The sequence below is a fragment of the Patella vulgata genome, chromosome 6 (genome assembly GCF_932274485.2).
Source record: "Patella vulgata chromosome 6, xgPatVulg1.2, whole genome shotgun sequence".
NCBI classification, from domain to species: domain Eukaryota; kingdom Metazoa; phylum Mollusca; class Gastropoda; family Patellidae; genus Patella; species Patella vulgata.
In genome coordinates, this window is record NC_065884.2 from 73,565,605 (window position 1) to 73,585,429 (window position 19,825).

The following is a 19,825-nucleotide window of genomic DNA, read 5'->3' on the forward strand; positions in this document are numbered from 1 at the left end:
TTCAGGGAGAAATCTGCAGGCTGTGGATTATAATTTGTAAGGTAACTTGTTTCTTTTGACGTTAGTGTTTGCAATCGTGAAATTCATTACCTTTTCTTAAATGACCAACATGTTTATGTCATTTAATGTATCAAAGAGAGAGAGAGAGAGAGAGAGAGAGATGGCGTTTAACGTCCACTCGACACAAACTAGGCCATTTCGGGACTAACATATGGTTTAATTTTATTTCAATAATTCGCTTGCGCGTGGGGGTCTTTAGCAGTTGGAGGAAACCGGAGGACCCGGAGAAAACCTACGAGGTTGAACAGGCGACCCTACTCCTTATCACGTACAACCAGGGATTCGAAACCACGCCAGTTGACTCAATGACAGGCTCTATGACACAGCGCGCAAAATTACTAGCCATTCGGCCATCCAACCCCCTGTATCAAAATAACCCACATATTGCACTCAATAATTGGTAAAGGTCACAATATTATTACAGTCATAAAATTATCACACCCTTGCCAAAATGGATACATGCATGCGCGTTAATTCAAAATTATGTCAAATTGTGTTGGGAAATTGTTTTTAAGTAGCTAAGTCTCTAACTCAATATCATCCAAAGTCTTACACATTGAAAACACGAATTATTTGTTAATTTCAATCAATGTTGATTTTGTGATCTTACTGGGAAAAGACAAAATACACATTTTACCATAATGCGTTTCAGTGCCATTTGTAACAAGGGACAAGAAAGAAGGAGCCTAAACATATTCCACAAGTCTGCCAAACGGTGACATCATCATATCTGGAGAACATATAGACTGGAATAACCAGACGCTAGAGATTGCAATTAGATTGAGACATCAGGCGTATTTCACAAAAACACAACTGATTTGAAATAGTATTCAAAACGGAAACAATTGAATGTAAATCAGTTTATATACATTCAGATTACATTAGTATATGCGTTGCGACCCGTTTGTGTCAATTTCGAGGTCCCAATTACATGTATTAGCGATTTAGCTCCTTTAACCACTACTGGTGCAAACGGCGCACGTTCAAAATTAAATGTTGGTTTATAACCACCCAGGAGACTGGAAACTGGCTGTGGATCTTGATCAGAAACTGACATTCCAACCAATATTAGTCCAGATATTGCTCTGTGGTCACCAGTGACGAAGAAGATTGTAGCCACTGAACTGACGGTTCCATGGGCAGAAAGCTGCACAGAAGCCAACAAGAGAAGGAACGCGAAATATGACCCATTGTGGATTGAGTGTAGAGGGAAAGCATGGCAGACCTTTAGAGGCTTTTCCACACAGTCTGTATGGAAAATGTTCTCTGCAGTAGGAGTGATAGGAAGAAGTAGACGAATGGCCCAGACAGCACAAAGATCATCATGCTGATCTATGTTCCGCATCCCTTTATTAACTTGCTGTTCCTCCTTTGGATGTTTGTCTTATCTCCCAGCGTTTCATCAAACCATTTGCCTAGGTAGCTGTTTGAATTCTCAATGATGGATGGAATGTTTTCATTCTGGATCACAGGACTGTACTGCCGTGAAACTTCTCCTTTCCTTATGATAAGAGATCTCAAGTTCCTGGGTTTAAAGTCTATTCTTGCCCCCTGAGGTTAACCCTGTTTCTGAATGGTAGCATTACATCTTCGCGTGTAATGAGATGTTTTCGGCCGTCAAAACTACCAACAAATATCTTTCCCATCATAGGTCCAACAGTTTTTGATAAACGTATGTGTAGAATAAAGCACGAGGACTTTATCTTGCTTATAAACCGTCTATGTTTACATGTACGTAAAATGAGAAAATCCCAGAATTCCAGTATGAAAAACCTTATAACATGTTTTCTTATAGAAAATAAAAACCTACCCTGGAAGAATAACCCGTTACAGGTGCAGAGAAAAACTTTCAGAAGAATAACCCCAAATTTCCCGGGAATATATCCAAAGCGGCCAATGACTTTCAGTCCACAAGTAATTCCGGGCATAGAATATACCCCAAAAATCAAAGAGATTTACCGTTTGTTTATAACTTTAAAGAGATCGCGTTTTTTGTACAATGCTGAGTGGGTTTTAGTTAGTGCTTCATTTATATATAATTTATATTGTGCTTAATATTTTACTCTTTCGGGTTCTTTTTATTTGCATGTACTGAAACCCTATCACGATAACTAACAAAGCGTACTGTGGTATCTCTGTGAAACTAGCCCTGTTTGTCACCAACTCTGTGGGTACGCCCAATATATGACTTGTCAAGCTTGATAGCACTATCAGGAAAGACATAACCGTTTTATAAAGACAGAATAATATCATCCATATTCAGCTAACTCGTTGATATCTTCAGGCACGTACGTCGGGAATATGTTATTCAAAATATATGGTTTTATTATTGATTTTTATATTTGAATTGTATCATAATCGCTGACGTTAAATATTATATATATTGCTATCCCCTGTTTTTGCGAAGGTCCGTTTGAACGAGATCGAATCTCGTTATTCTCTCGTTTGAACGAATTAATTATCTAAGCGACATGCAGAACTTTAGATCCTAATACGTAATATTATTTAAGACCCAATTTCTTTACTTTATGTTGGGTTGCCGTCATAACTACATTTATGAACTGGGGAGTCGGTATAGAATAAATTGGAAGTTATCCATGTTTTAAAACCCAAATGAATATGATTGCTTGTCAGTAGGGCTTACATATTAGGGATTACTGTAAATGTTGTCACATGAACTTCTAGTAAAAGATTATCCCAGAGTAGATTTATTTTCAGTGTTGATTGTTTTGTGATTGTGGGTGAGTTTCTAAGATATAGGGGGATAGAAGAAACAAAGAATTTGCGCGGGTCCTCAAATGATACGAAAAACCGCGGAGTGCAGTAGTTGTATTCAAAACAGAACACGAATAGTAATAATGCCCATCCATTATTTCACATTAACTATAACGTTATACAACTTGTTGATGACGGCCAACATAAACGGTACATTCCACGATTCGAACAGCTTGTGTTTTGTCAAACACGACCTCAGGGTCAACATTTTCCCATTGCCCTAATGACAATAGTGTGCCCTGTGTTCCTACTGCACATTCCTTGTTTCAACCGAATCCAGAGATACTAAAAACCAATCGCGTTCAATGACTGTACATGCATCATCTATCAATCCTCCTTGTTTTGAAACGGAATTTTACGCCCTATCCTACAATAAAGATGGATTATAGATTCGAGCTCAGGGTTAGCCGAGATAGTACCACAGGATTTTCCGTTGTGGTTTCCTCTTGTTATTAGCGTAGGACAGAGGGCCTGGCAATGTATGACGTACAGTCATTCGGATGGGACAGGTTATCGAGGCCCCTGTTGGCGTGCATGTAGAAGAGCCCTTGCCAGTTGGAATTAGAGGGCACACTACATGGCGTATGTCAATCTACTACGGAAAGTAGGCCCTTCGTTTAACCACAGAAAGGACATTAAACAGAGATTAAAAAAATCAAATTCTGAAATAATAATTGAAATTGTGTATGGAGAATTCCACCAGTATGATTCAACGTTGACGTAAACAGAACCAAAGTACGTGGTTTGGTAACATATTGTTGTTTTAATTTAACAAAATACAAGTAAATACATGTAAAATTGCATGTTAAATTCAGTTTGATATTTTCAAATAATCAATAAGTTTATGATGCAATATTTATTTCATGCAGTTTAACATTTAAAATATCTTCCTTTCCTCACATTTCTCAACTGAGTATTATGTCCTATACTTGAGTCTTGTTGGCATATATAACAATCAATGAATTGGCCCAAGTCATCACTAAACATCTGAATTCTACTAATCTGGTAACTCTTGTTAGAACGTATCACCCCTTAAAGTAACAATCAAACAGCCAAGAACCAAACGGCCTTTACCAAGCGAGTAAAGAAAGGCAATCATCAACAGGGACTGGTATTCCTTACAAAGGGTACCTAACAACATTCATATTGATTCTGTTCACTAATGGGGAGAGAGAGAAATGACCTTAGCACGTGCTAACCATTCAGCCATCCAACCCCCCTGTTCACTAATGGACGAGGAGACGATCTAGATTTAGACACCGGGGAGTGGCACTAGTGTACAAAGTTTACTGTAAACCTGACCTAGAAAGTTACTGGTGACAGAATAAATGACTATAGGGTTCATGGTATACGGTTAGCGTATTGGTCTTGAATATACTAACCGCTAAAAACGTTCCAATGGCAATTTTCGAATTGTATTTACATTTTACTAAATTCATTTCATTTATGGCAAGGTTTGGGTGCATTTGTGGTGGACTTTTCAACACAAGGGTTCCACAAGATATTGTACTTCTGAAATGAAATACATTCCACAAGATTTTCATAGTGTTTTGGGTCTGTGGTGTTGTTTTTACCATAATAGTTCCACAGGATATTGGACTTGGAAAAGAAAATAGGTAAATAAATAAAACTGAATCTGATTGTTATGAAAATATTAATCCGGCTGTGAAATCTATTCTAGAAGACATCCGTGGAAATTGAGGTCGGATTGAGCTTGGACCAACAGTGAAATACGGACATACTCTGGTCATTGTCTGTCACACACACAAATACAATTTGTATACCAGTATGATTGATTGATTTATTTGGCACATTAGATCTACAATTTGGGAGCCCTTTTAACATTGGATCCCTGTCGAAGCCCGATCAGCACCCCACTTAATCTGGACCTAGTGGAAATGAATTTGATGCTGGATCTTGAACTAAAAAAAAAATCTCTATAAATTTTAGCCCACGCAGTTTTCTCCAAACATTGTGCCACAACCTGACACTTTTTAGTCCAGTGCAATATTCATGAACTTACCAAGAGATCATAATCAACTCTCAATGCCATCGACTAGATTTTCATTAGGTTTAAATGGATAATTGAAATTTTGTTTATTATCGTAAGAACGGTAGCAATAACAACAAAGTTTACATTGTGATACAGTTGAAAAATTTGATCTCTGTCGTTGTTGTCCGGGTATGTATTTTTATTTTCCACTTCATGATATTCAAATCAACTTTATAATTTCCAATAAACTCTAATTCAACTATAGCTACTGAAATGGATGCTCAGTAGTTGACCTATGATCGACCATATCATTCTTCTTATGGTTGAACGAGAGCAGGTCGGGATAAAATAATTTAAAGTAAATTGTCAAGGCCCAGTACTGAATCATAATTCCTATTTCCTCCTACTGGTAAAGACAATCTACGCGGAGGCGTATAACAGAAGTTAAATTGAACCATGTGTTAGTCCCGAGATGACCGTTGTTTGTATGGAGGGGACGTTGAACCCCATTACTCTGTTCTGTTTATGTCATATATTTGTAAAATCCTGTGTTCATAAGTTAACGCGTGGTTAAGGAAGTTGGGTCGCCTGTCCACCCAACCTCGTGGGTTTTTTTTCGGGTCCTCGGGTTTCCTCCCACTACTAAAGACCCACTATGCACAAGCTAATTACTGAAGTAAAATTGAACCGTATGTTAGTCCCAAAATGACACAGTTTGGAAATGGGAAACTGTTAATACCAGTAATGCTGATAACGAGTAAGCCCTATAATTAAAGCGTCTTGCACTGTTATCATGTCTGACACAATTCACCGTTTCTGGCCTCTCTCCATCAAAACGTTTCCCGCTTCTCGCCATTAAATAGTTGGGATTTAATCAAAATCGTTTTATATTTAAAGACTGTCTGTATGCGATATAGAATCCCATGTAAACATCTTTTATCTGCTCTATCACCCCCTGTAAACATGTTTTAGAACTATAGAATCATGTTTTAGCTGCTATATCCACCCTTGTAAACATGTTTTATCTGCTATATCACCCCGTGTAAACATGTTTTAGAACTATAGAATCATGTTTTAGCTGCTATATCACCCCTTGTAAACATGTTTAGCTGCTATATCACCCCGTGTAAACATGTTTTAGGTGCTATAGAGTCCCTCCCTTAAACTTGAATCTCGCATATTAATACCAGCCCACAAATGCAGGGGCGTTTTAAGGACACTTCCAAAGGCATAGAGATGTCTGTATAATTCAAATTGTGTCCATTGAATTCTAAAACTAATAATGAATCAAGTCCATGAAATGAGAATTCTTGTAAAGTATCAATAGGATTAAAGCTGAGATCAAGATATCGTAGTTGAGTCAGATATTTAAAATCATTATTATACAGAGTTTTAATGTTGTTAAAGGTTAGATCTAGGGTTGTGGTGTTGTCGGGAAGATCTTCTGGAACTCTTGAAATTTCAATGTTGAACAGTTGGCGTGGAGTCCACAGTATTGTGCGTCCACTGTTTCAAGACATTTTTTGTTGGCTCCTAATGTTGGTAAGGTGAAGGATAAACTAAGTATTATTCCAAGTATGTGATAAACCATATTTCTTCCTCTGTGTATATGTACCTTAAATCAGAGTAAATGAGAGTGGCTTTGGTTATTAATCTGCATTGATTAGCAAAGTCCTCCCTGTAAACAGAATAGAATAGTGATGATCCACATTCTCAATCTAATTAATGGAATGATTTGGGGTTTAAATTAATGTTTCACCAACACAATGTTTCGGTAATTCTTGTCAAGGATTTAGTGTGCCAGGTTGATCTCGGCCTCCAGGGTGTGCTGAAGTATGTAAGTATGGATTTGTCGTGGCCAACAAATGGTGATCTTTCACCTTTTGAGAAGTGGGCAAAGCCCCATAATTAAAGGTGGGATTATTGTAATTTTAAACAAGTACTTTTATAATTTTAATATATTACAAATGCTCCAAGATAAAACAATACTATAACCCATCTAGTGAAAATATCAATAGTAACATAAAACGGAAAATAAGGCATTTTCTAAAAGATTTCATTGGCCAATTTACTGATAAAGAATATAAATATTTAACCGAATTCGAGCCACATACGGCAAATATCTATGGATTATCAAAAATACATAAAAGTAAAGTCATCCAAGAACAAATTAAGATTAACAAAATTACAGTTATTTCCATTGAAAAACTTACTGTATGTCGTATACCTGTCTTCGTTATCCCGGTTGGTACAGAAACGTGGAATGTTAAACCCCGTTTCATTTCATTCATTATATAATAGCGGTTAAGGGCACAGTATACATTATCTGAGACGCGCATGACACACTTTCAAACCAAATTGTTTGCATCCGGTACATATGCTATACTTAAAAATACCCACTTCATAACGGGACGCTGCCAATCATTCAACTACAAGGCAATATTTATTTTGAATGAACTCGGGCATGTTGGTTTTCGTGAAATTTGTAATCTATTAATTATAAATATCAAACGATCTATCCATAACGCGTATAATAGTTGTTTGTCTTTTGTGTATAGTCATTACGTCATCGTCTATTTTTAGACTCCTCAAATGGAAAGTTTCAGATAATCATATTTGTTTCTCTGTAACATTTCTTAAATGATATTAAAGTTGCGCTGAGCTAAATAGTATAGTCATTTTCCTTATTTAAATTTAAACAAGGCGGGAGCTGAATGTGTTCTTTAGATATCAATGTAAATGATTAACTAAACTCAGGTTAGGTACCGTCTTGACCTCGATGTTCATGGATAGAAAATAGGTTGACGTTCGCGTTCTAAGATGTGAAATGATGAAGTCATTAAATCAACAGATAATAATGAAATCTTTAATCCGGGCTTATGTCGAATTGTGCAACTGGATTCAACTGACTGGAACTTGTTGCTTTGAGCCCTTAGAGGGGCGCAGGTCGACTCATTTTATTTCAATACTGAAGTCAGCTGAAGCCAGTATGTAGGTATGTAATTGCGGGACTACCACACGATAGAATTTTATTTCAATCATTCGCTTGCGTGTAGGTAGACAACCATACTCCTCGTCAAGTACAAGAATGGGATGGAAACCAGGCCACTTTACGTGGGGTTGAGATGACCAAGTGATCTAGAGTGTTGCGCTTCGAGCTCCCTGTCACCTCTGACTTCTGGTCGTGGGTTCGAACTCTGGTGTAAGCGTCCGTGGCTTAAGGATATGGAGCCTTCTGAACCTCGTGGGTTTACTCCCGGTACTCCGCTTTCCTCCCACAGGAAGTCCCCTGCCTGCGCATACGTTAAGCATAATAAAATAAGACAGCTTGTCTGCGATATCACCATCGATGGAAATGGAAGATAAACACTAACGGAATGCAGTTCCTAATATCGGTCTAGAAGATATGTTCCATACGACTTTAAGTTTCTATTGTGTGGTTTTTATAGATTAAAATACTAACTGTAATCTTTATAAACTCCCAATACGCATGATAAATGGTATCAGATGTTCTATTAAGGGTAAACATCGCCTCCATTGTCTCTTTTAATAGCTAAACTGATTCAATTTCATTCAGTTGTTACTGAACATCAGTATACGTCACATATTTACACCCAAGTTGCGTTACGCGACTATAACCTAGTCCGGGTTGAACTTAGGAGTTTTCTCAAAGAGAAGAAGCCGTCCTCTCCATACACCCCCAATCGAACTTGCAACCCCAGTCATGAAATTCATACATCGCCACCGAATTAGACAAATAAGATTCCCCACGAAGTATATATAAGATCTGGAGACACCATGGGAATGAACAAGCCAGGCGTCCCAGATATACAATCATACAGCACACCACATATGTACAATCCAGTCAATATCTGAATCATCCGATGGTCTAGAGAGAGTTGATTATTGGCTTGCCATGTGAATAAATATCTAAATAATATTAATATAACATTTTAAGCCAGGAAAAATACCTGACAGTTTCAGATTTATCTCTTGTATAATGCATCTTTAAAAATACCTGGTAGTTACAGATTTATCTCTTGTATAATGCATCTTTAAATGTTAAATAATCTAATACATCCTAAAACAAAAACTAGATTTTTCTAGATTCGTTACAGAGCCGAACCATTATCTAACTTGAATAAATTTCGATATTAGGATACAAGCAATAAAATATGACCTACTGATAAGAGATCGCGCAGTGGACGATTGCGGCATGGCCCCTTATACGTTTCTGTTTATTTTTTGAAATGTCCGCGTGGGCTTATATTGTGTGTCTTGTCCGTGGGTTTGTCTTGTGTAAATGTTTATGACTCCTAATACTAGAATTGTCATATTCGGCACCCCTTAAAACCTATAAAATAACATTAATGAACACATAACTGGTGAAACTGACAAATGCGTCATTTTAGTGACATATTGTCGGATCGACCTAAAACTAAGATTTTCGTTTTCGGCACCCCTGAAAAGCTGTAGAAAGAAATATTTAAACACAAAATAACAAATAATATTATCTTGTTTTCGAACATATCGACATCTTTGAATGTCTTTTTCTCAAAACTTCCTTTTCTGCCTTGGGCACCTTCATACGGATATAGCTCAGTCAATATTTGCTCGATTCAAACAAGCCTTGAATCATGAAAAATGTTAAAATAGCAATAACTTGTGACACATTTTGCATTATGTATTAACTATTATAGCAATTATAGTAATTAATCTGTCTGAATCCATAACTGGTTACATAGCATTATATTACAATATCCAATCAACATGAGGCAATGGTCTCTTCCACGAGTACGTGGTTACTAATTTGTGGGATGTCGTGCAAGGGACATAGTATGCTTATTATGTCGTGGGGGGGGGGGGCAATACTTTCTCTGGAAATACTAATTATCTAATAATTCAACAGTCCTTTGAACGTTTTATATCTGAAGCTCGCGTGACATATTATTGATTTGACGTAAAGAGTATAAAAAATAAGTGAAAGGCATCATTCTTCCCGGACCAGTTTTCGCATTACCTCTGTAAAACAGATTGAGCAAAGACCTTCAAAAACGAGGGCTTACTTTCTTCTACTAATACAATCTCAACTCACGGCATAACTGCGACCAAGTGTCGGTACTAAAACCCACCACGGCCGTGGGAATATGCTAATGATAATTTATAAATGAAACGAAAAAGAGTATAATAATATACTCATACACCCGATTAGATTTTATTACATACTTCGAGAAGGTATTTGTTGGGTAATAAAACCTTCTAGTAGTTTATCGAGGGCTGGCCGTCCTTACCGCACGGTACAAATATTATCACATAAAAGAGCAGTTGACATTTGGAGTTCGAAGAAAAGTATGCGTAAACGCCACTGTCCCAGCAAAATCCCCCTCTCGCATTGCACAATTAAACAGTTAATAGTAGGAACAGTCCTACACGCCCTACACGCAAAACAAAATCTACAAGATAAACCTGCGGACAAGACAGAACATAGACATTGCAAGAAATAAACAAATATCAAATCAAGTGAATATCAAATTCTAGTAATCCCCAAGATCTCACGCCGGACAAAACGTTGACCGTTGAACCCCTCCCCATCCCACACACTCACACGCACACCCCGGGCTTTGTTCACATCCTTGTTATGTGTGTGTGCTCTGTTGCCCCGACTATGTCGTGACAGGACGTGTTTAAGATAAATAAAATAAATCACCTGCAATTATATAATGACATGAATTTATACATAAGAAACTCTTCTGTGACCAGAAATCATTTTCATATACTTTAGCATTTTAGTAAACACAAGAAAGTTATCTACGAATAAATGTCGGTATATTCGTTCAGAAATACAAACTGTTAAAATCAGTCATATCCACCGATGAGGCCTTCTGCTTCCGCCATTAAGGCTACCCTCGGTTTGATCTTCATCTCCACGCGCTTCATCGAATACGCGAGGTTCTGTTTCCATTCGAACCACGTGATGCCAGTAATAACGCCATCTGGTGTGATATTCTGTTCTCCGTTGGGGTGAAATATTCCATTAAGGGACGCGTAACTGCAGGCATTAAACCACCAACCGGACCGATCTTTATGGGAGCAACTAGCGTACCATTTGTCGTGATCGCGATCCATGGTACTGAAGAACATATTATTGTGATAGGCGAGGGAATCTCCGGCCGTCCCCGAGAATCCATTGACCGTCAGCTTGTATTTATTCTCTTCACTCGCCACTTTAAAATAATCATACTGTGCCCATGCGTGCTGATCCTCCCAGTCCAGGAGGTCAATCCGTAGCGTGTAATTCGTGTTGCGTAACATGTAATATATATTCTCATTACCCAACCAAAACTCGGAATTCACGTTTCCGAATCCAAAAGCGTAATCGTCCCATCCTCGCGTAAAGTTCACTGATCCGTCAAAACGTCGCTGAATGACGGTCCATCCACCACCCTGCATTTCCATGTCGCACCAAACATTAACAACGTATCCACTGGGAAGTTTAAGAGGATAAACTCCACTAAGATTGAGACCACTCATTTTCAGTTCGTAACAATCTGAAACAAACAAATGACATCAAATAAAAAACCAATGAAGTCTGTCATACACTATGCAGTGGGATAATGAAGTCTGTCATACACTATGCAGTGGGATAATGAAGTCTATCATATACTATACAGGGGATAATGAAGTCTATCATATACTATACAGGGGATAATGAAGTCTATCATATACTATACAGGGGATAATGAAGTCTATCATATACTATACAGGGGATAATGAAGTCTATCATATACTATACAGGGGATAATGAAGTCTATCATATACTATACAGGGGATAATGAAGTCTATCATATACTATACAGGGGATAATGAAGTCTATCATACGCTATGCCGTGGGTTGCCTACTCTTCCTCTGTATCCTAATGTCAAGGGGTTCTTTTACGTGCACTCCGCCAACGAGTATATAGATGGACCTCGTTTTGTTTCGTACTTTCCGTAAGACTAGACACTTTTATAACTGTCGTTGTCGACACTGGGATCGAACTCGGGACCTCTTTGTTAGTACGCCGGCGCCATATTCATTGAGCTGAGTTTGCTTCTCACCAACAAAGTATAAACTATGTCTTTGTTAGACCTACTATTTATATACGGATTTCGATGATTTTAAATAACTTTTTAGGGACATTTCCCATTATTACGAACTTAGCACCGTCGAGGCATCAGTTCCGATCCAATCAGTCTGAAATTGTTTGTCTGTCATATTGACAGGAAGAACCCTATTGATTTGTAAATCAAACGCATCTTTTACAATCAGTATGATTTAAGGTTGATTAATGGTTCTTTGTTTAAAATGTTCAATAAAAGGTAAAACTTACTTCTTGCCACTGTTATATCTTTAAGAGCTGGGAATCCTCTCGCTCTGTTGGCACTCGGTATATCTTTAACACGATGAAATCCAGCTTGCATTTTAATATCAAGTCGAGACAACTTCCTAAATAACAAGATAACACATGTCGAGCTAATAATTCATATAAATTAAACATTCGGTGTAAATAAGGTATTAGAAAGAAGAGGGACCACAGTGGTTAGGTGTAAATAAGGTATTAGAAAGAAGAGGAACCACGGTGGTTAGGTGTAAATAAGGTATAAGAAAGAAGGGGGGGACCACAGTGGTTAGGTGTAAATAAGGTATTAGAAAGAAGGGGGCCACAGTGGTTAGGTGTAAATAAGGTATAAGAAAGAAGAGGGACCACAGTGGTTAGGTGTAAATAAGGTATTAGAAAGAAGGGGGCCACAGTGGTTAGGTGTAAATAAGGTATTAGAAAGAAGAGGAACCACGGTGGTTAGGTGTAAATAAGGTATTAGAAAGAAGGGGGCCACAGTGGTCGGGTGTATTAGAAAGAAGAGGGACCACAGTGGTTAGGTGTAAATAAGGTATTAGAAAGAAGGGGGCCACAGTGGTCGGGTGTATTAGAAAGAAGAGGGACCACAGTGGTTAGGTGTAAATAAGGTATTAGAAAGAAGAGGGACCACAGTGGTTAGGTGTAAATAAGGTATTAGAAAGAAGAGGAACCACGGTGGTTAGGTGTAAATAAGGTATTAGAAAGAAGAGGGACCACAGTGGTTAGGTGTAAATAAGGTATAAGAAAGAAGAGGGCCCACAGTGGTTAGGTGTAAATAAGGTATTAGAAAGAAGAGGGACCACAGTGGTTAGGTGTAAATAAGGTATTAGAAAGAAGGGGGCCACAGTGGTTAGGTGTAAATAAGGTATTAGAAAGAAGAGGGACCACAGTGGTTAGGTGTAAATAAGGTATTAGAAAGAAGAGGGACCACAGTGGTTAGGTGTAAATAAGGTATTAGAAAGAAGAGGGACCACAGTGGTAAGGTGTAAATAATTAGGTATTAGAAAGAAGAGGGACCATAGTGGTTCTGTGTAAATAAGGTATTAGAAAGAAGGGGGCCACAATGGTTAGGTGTAAATAAGGTATAAGAAAGAAGAGGGACCACAGTGGTTAGGTGTAAATAAGGTATTAGAAAGAAGGGGGGCCACAGTGGTCGGTGTAAATAAGGTATTAGAAAGAAGAGGGACCACAGTGGTTAGGTGTAAATAAGGTATTAGAAAGAAGGGGGCCACAGTGGTTAGGTGTAAATAAGGTATAAGAAAGAAGAGGGACCACAGTGGTTAGGTGTAAATAAGGTATTAGAAAGAAAAGGGACCACAGTGGTTAGGTGTAAATAAGGTATTACAAAGAAGAGGGACCACAGTGGTTAGGTGTAAATAAGGTATTAGAAAGAAGAGGGACCACAGTGGTTAGGTGTAAATAAGGTATTAGAAAGAAGGGGGCCACAGTGGTTAGGTGTAAATAAGGTATAAGAAAGAAGAGGGACCACAGTGGTTAGGTGTAAATAAGGTATTAGAAAGAAGAGGGACCACAGTGGTTATGTGTAAATAAGGTATTAGAAAGAAGAGGGACCACAGTGGTTAGGTGTAAATAAGGTATTAGAAAGAAGGGGGCCACAGTGGTTAGGTGTAAATAAGGTATAAGAAAGAAGAGGGACTACAGTAGTTAGGTGTAAATAAGGTATAAGAAAGAAGAGGGACCACAGTGGTTCTGTGTAAATAAGGTATTAGAAAGAAGGGGGCCACAGTGGTTAGGTGTAAATAAGGTATAAGAAAGAAGAGGGACCACAGTGGTTCTGTGTAAATAAGGTATTAGAAAGAAGGGGGCCACAGTGGTTAGGTGTAAATAAGGTATAAGAAAGAAGAGGGACCACAGTGGTTCTGTGTAAATAAGGTATTAGAAAGAAGAGGGACCACGGTGGATCGGCGAATATGGTGCTGGATCACTAACTGTGCTGGAGGACTCCGGTTTCATCCTGGTTTCACGGGTGTTTCCAGTGTTAGTGGTGCATGGCACGAAATAAGATCGAGTCGTTCTTATGGGGCAAAGAAAAATGAGATGGGAGGGGGATTTTAACCTGACAGCACAATCCCGCCTATTTTTCTCCATATCTCAACTATCAAGAGTGGGTATCTTGTTTTTAACATCAGAACGTCTAGATGCACTTTCTTTATTAGCTCCCAAAGTGGTCTAATAATTGCGAATTAGGCCATAGGGTCTGTCATTGAATCACGTGAGGTTTGTATCTCATACTTGTACGTGACAGGGAGTGGGTTCGTGTGCCCAATCTTGAGGGTTTTGTCCGGGTCCTCCGGTTTCCTCCAACTGCTGAATTATTGAAAGAAAATTAAAATGACCCAGTAAAATTGAACCATGTCTCTTTTATTGAGTGGACGGTAAACCCCATTTCCCTATTTTTTTATTGAATGGAATAGAATTACGTACGTTAGAATACTGTTGAATTGCCTGTCTCTTGTTAATTTTTCGTTCTGCATGTCGAGTTGTAAACGTTCTAGGACCATACACTGATGTTCATTCTGAAGTCCTGGTGGTAGATTACGATATGCTGATGATTGACAGATGTTGTCAGGTGTCTGACAGTTGCTAGGATACAGACACGTCACCACCAACAATATGGTGGCCGAGTACAACCCAATCATCGTCTGAAATATACAAAACGTATTAATACATAATAATATTTATAAATTAAACAACAGGTTGACAGAACCACAGTAACAAAGTCGTCCGTGTAGTCCAGTCCCTAAAGGCGTTTGTTTATAGGTAATGGAAGCATTTACAAGAAGATAAAAACTGAACAAGGGCAACAACTCAATAAGTAATTAAAAGAGATGATTACAAAATGATAGGTTTCTACTTCTGCATGGCGCTAATTATTACTATTTAAAACTTGCGAGGTCCCGTGAACGTAAAAGATCCCTTGGCAGTTGGAATTTGAAAAAGAGTATGCCAAAGCGCCTCTGTCTGGGCAAAATTGCCCTCATAGCACACTGTATGGCGTATGTCCGTCTTCATTAGCCCATTTGGAGTAGACCATTAGGGCTTTAAACCCCATTTCTTATTGGAGCAGAATAGTAGGACGTTAAACCCCATTTTAATTCATGTCTAAAACTTGTACTGGTAGGTGATAACTTTATTTGTTCCTGTTATCGGAAACCCTTGGTCTAGTGAAGACGGGCATCATACAGTGTGGAATGAGAGACATTTTGCCCAACTCTACGAATATATGAAAAATAAATAAATAAATAAATTTATTTTAATAATAAATTGAAGAGAATTGTATAAATTACAGGCTTTATGGGGCGAATCCCGTTTTATTAAATAATTGGTTGGGTGCAAATTCTATTTGAAATGGACGGATAAAACTTATTTTCAATATTCAACGGTTAAAATATTGTTTGTCTATCACGGTTAAACTATATTTATTTTTAGTAATTATACAACAAATGGGTTGTTTTTCGTTCCACCCGAACGACTAGACTCTGTCCCTGTCCGGGGCTCCGTCTTGCACCACTGACAAGGAAATGCACGCTTGAAAATTCGGGAGAGCTGTCGCTAGACCAACATGCATAGAGATATCGAACCGTGAGACCGCCTGGACAGTAAACTTTCACCTTACTCTGGATAGTGAACACACCTTACTAACTGAACCACGGTGGCTGTCATTAATATCAGTAATTATCCAATACGTTAAATATGATATTATGGACAGGTTGATTTAACATCCAATACGTTAAATATGATATTATGGACAGGTTGATTTAACATCCAATACGTTAAATATGATATTATAGAATGGTTGATTTAACATCCAATACATTAAATATGATATTATAGACAGGTTGATTTAACATCCAATACATTAAATATGATATTATAGAATGGTTGATTTAATTTTATTATTTACACTTAATGGGTTGAAAATTGGTAAAAATACAAAATAAAAACGTCCGTGTATATCAAAAGTCACCTTAAGATTGATAAAAAAAACAACAAAATAAAAAGTTCTTGTATATCAAAAAGTCAGTTTAAAACACACTTATAAAATCGCTGTAGTGAGAAGAGAGGGCGGGTCATCTTCTTCCTTTGTCATAATAAAAAACAGGTTAAAACAGGAGGTCCAGCTGATTGTTTTAATTAACAACAGTTTACTTTATAATTATAATAATAATAATAAACTGGTTGTTTTAATTAACAACAATTTTTTTTATACTAATAAGTTGGTTGTTTTAATTAATAACAATTTACTTTATACTAATAATAAACTGGTTGTTTTATATAATAATAATTCAGTTTATATAAAACAACAATTTACTTTATAATAATAATAACCGACCAACTTATAAAACTACACTCCTACCTTTTAATTAAATATTATCCCAAAATAATGATTCCTTTGTTCTTTAGAAATCCAACATGTCTCTCTGTCTGTGGTGTCGATGTTTGTACAAAGAAAGACAGCAACTTGAGTTCTTGTAGAGAGAATTAGATTCAGATACAGAACATATGTTCACACAAATAAATTCTATAATACGATCGTTTCCACATGTCCTGTGTTTTTCCGCTGTTAACTTCCGTCAAGTTGACCTCTCCAGTTCGTGACCTTTTCTCTGTAACAGTGGAACCGGGGAACTGAACACATTGTGTGTCACGACTTGAACCTAGTTCCGTATCGAGGATGGAATATATATTATCACTTGTCACATGTGGGACATCGGGTTTCCCATTTAAAGCTACGGTTTGACGGATATTTTAGAACATTCCTGCGATTCATTTTCGGGGTGTTTTTCTTTTTTTTCTCCTAAAACCAAATGTTGCATAATCTATTGACACCGTATAGTCATTCGGATAGGACTAAAAAAAGGTCCCGTGTACATATTGGCGTGTAATTCAAAGATCCCTTGGCAGTTAGAATTGTACATAAGAGTAGACACAGCGCATGGTGTTTGCCTGTATCCATAAGCCTAGTAGGAACAGAATAGTAGAACGTTAAACCCCATTTCATTTACTTTTCTCTTAGAGACGGAGAAATCCGACATGAATATTCCGAGGAACTAACATCGGTATCAAACCCGGTACATCTTAGAACTTTTAATATTATGTCTGTCATTAACTTGAGTGACAAGGAGTAGGGTCGCCATCCTAAACTCGTGGGTTTCGTCCGGGTCACCTAGTTTTCCCTCACATCTTAAGACACTTCTCGTGAGCTACATAAAAAAATAAACTCTCCCTCTCTTCATCTCCCTTTAGTCCCGAAATGACCTAGTTTGTATCGAGTGGACGTTAAACCTCATTTCTCTCTCTCTCTCTCTCTCATAATCCCCCCCCCCTCTCTCTGTTTAACTGACAAGAACCCTCATGTCGTTAGGATAGGATGAAAAACCAAGGCCTCGTGTGCACGTAAAAGAAACCTTGACAATTGGAATTCGAAATAAGATTAGGCTTTAGTGCGACTGACCGGGCAACAATTTCCCTCATTGTACACTATATGACGTAAGCCAGTCTTCGATAGGGCAGTCGGAACAGAAACCCGACTTTATTTGCTTACAATTATCCGAGTTATAAAACCCTTTATTCCCCTGCTACTTTAAATGTCATCAATATGACGTAGTGCACGTTATTAAGGCTATGAAAACAAATAGTGTACCGAATGATTCGGGCTTGTAGCATGTAAAATATAAACAGACCTTTTCTTGTATTCATAATGAAATAATGTTATCAATTATATGTCGCTAATACAAATAGTTCTCGTCTTTGTGTTTTGTATTCCTAACAGACATTTCACTGCTGTCCGGATGTCTTCAAGCGACATTTCGTCACCGTTGTGTTTATAAAACGAAGGAATTGAGTTCAATGTTCAACTAAAATAAAACTTCTGTCATATTCAGATTGCTATACATGAATTTGTTTTTGGTCACGTGTGCAGTGATGTGATATAGGCAATAGATAGCCGAATTGCTTAAAACATTCAAAAATAAATCTATCAACTTTTCAATTGAAGCGACCGTATCTAAGATCGATACCCCGTCCCTTCTCCGTTAATTTGCGATCCATGCCTCCCCCACCTCCTCCGTCCCTTTATTATCGACGCCCCCCCCCTCCATTTATGATCGACGCCCCCTTCAAGCCTCCGTACCTGTATGAGCGTTACCACTCGCTCCTGAGTTCCTTTATAATCGATACCCCCTCCCTCACCTGTCCCTTTATGATCAACACCCCCTCCCTCCTCCGTTCCTTTATAATCGACGGCCCCTCCCTCCTCCGTCCCTTTATGATCGATGCACACTCCCTCGACCCGTCTCCTTATAATCGATGCCCTCTCCCTCCCTCCGTTTATGATCGGCGCCCCCTCCCTCCTCCGTCCCTTTATGATCGATGCCCCCTCCCTCCGTCCCTTTATAATCGATGCCCACTGCCTCCGTCCGTTTATGATTGGCTCCCCCTCCCTCTATCCCTTTATAATCGATGCCCACTCCCTCCGTCCCTTTATGATCGATGCCCACTCCCTACAACCCTTTATGATCGATGTCCACTCCCTCCTACCTCCTCGGCACCTCACTCTTTCATCCGAAAGCACAAGGAATAGACACTCGAGAGCTAATTTAGTTTTATTAAAACACTTTTCTATTTTTTATCCACCATATTAAATGTTTTCACGTCGGTGGTCTATTAAACTTTATATTCAACTGACGACCAGTTTTAATAGACGGGAAGGGAAGTTTTTATAATTTAAATTTTACAAATGTCGACTTTAAAACAATTCAAATTAACACGTGGTGTGTTATATAATCTGTATTATCTACACGTGGTGTGTAATACACGATTCAAGTAATGGCCGCATGTGGAAACTATCATTCTTTTGTTCCTCTTGGATATCGCCGTCAGCCATTTATATGTTGAAATGACGGGGATATTTGAGTTAATATGATATATTTTCTATAAAACACACAATTTCCTTATCCTACGTTTTAAATAACGGGTTTTTTGGCATCGTCTTTATTTTTAAAGAATATTCAAGGGATGTTTTTTTAATGAATTTACTAGGATAAAGGCACTCTCACGCATTTCTCATTCAACAAAGATGTTAACTAGCATAATGGGTAAAAGCACTCTCACACATTTTTATTGATTCTTACACAACAAGGGTGATTACTAGCATAATGGGTAATGGCACTCCCACACATTTTAATTACTTCTCACACAACAAGGGTGTTTGCTAGAATGACGGGTAAAGGCACTCTCACACATTTTGTCGATTCTCACACATCATAATTGTTTATCACATATGATGTGGAGTTTACTAGCATAATAAGTGGCACATTCTATGATAAAGGCACTTTTCCACTTCAAGTGTTATATACATGTACTATGATCAAGGTATGAGAGAGAGAGAGAGAGAAAGACAGAGGGGGAGAGAGGGGGGAAGGGGGGAATTTCCCCTTCTACTGGTTTTACTAGGTTAAGTGCAATGAAACTATTGTATTGAAATTTTCATTATTGGTCAACGATCGGCCTACAGACCCACCCACTTGGTCTGTAGGACATATAGTACCATCAACATACAGACCCACCCACTTGGACT

At 38.1% G+C, this 19,825-nt stretch overlaps 1 protein-coding gene across 1 annotated transcript; it reads right to left on the bottom strand.

The window, feature by feature from the left end:
* Positions 1-10,541: 10,541 nt before the first annotated feature.
* On the bottom strand, positions 10,542-16,763 carry LOC126825329 (fibrinogen-like protein 1). Its single transcript, XM_050554928.2, has 4 exons — positions 16,604-16,763; positions 14,671-14,888; positions 12,199-12,314; positions 10,542-11,376 (listed from the first exon to the last, which is right to left on the bottom strand). Exons 2-4 carry the CDS (start codon positions 14,883-14,885, stop codon positions 10,685-10,687), a joined length of 1,023 nt encoding a protein of 340 aa, XP_050410885.1. The 5' UTR covers positions 14,886-14,888; positions 16,604-16,763; the 3' UTR covers positions 10,542-10,684.
* Positions 16,764-19,825: the final 3,062 nt, after the last annotated feature.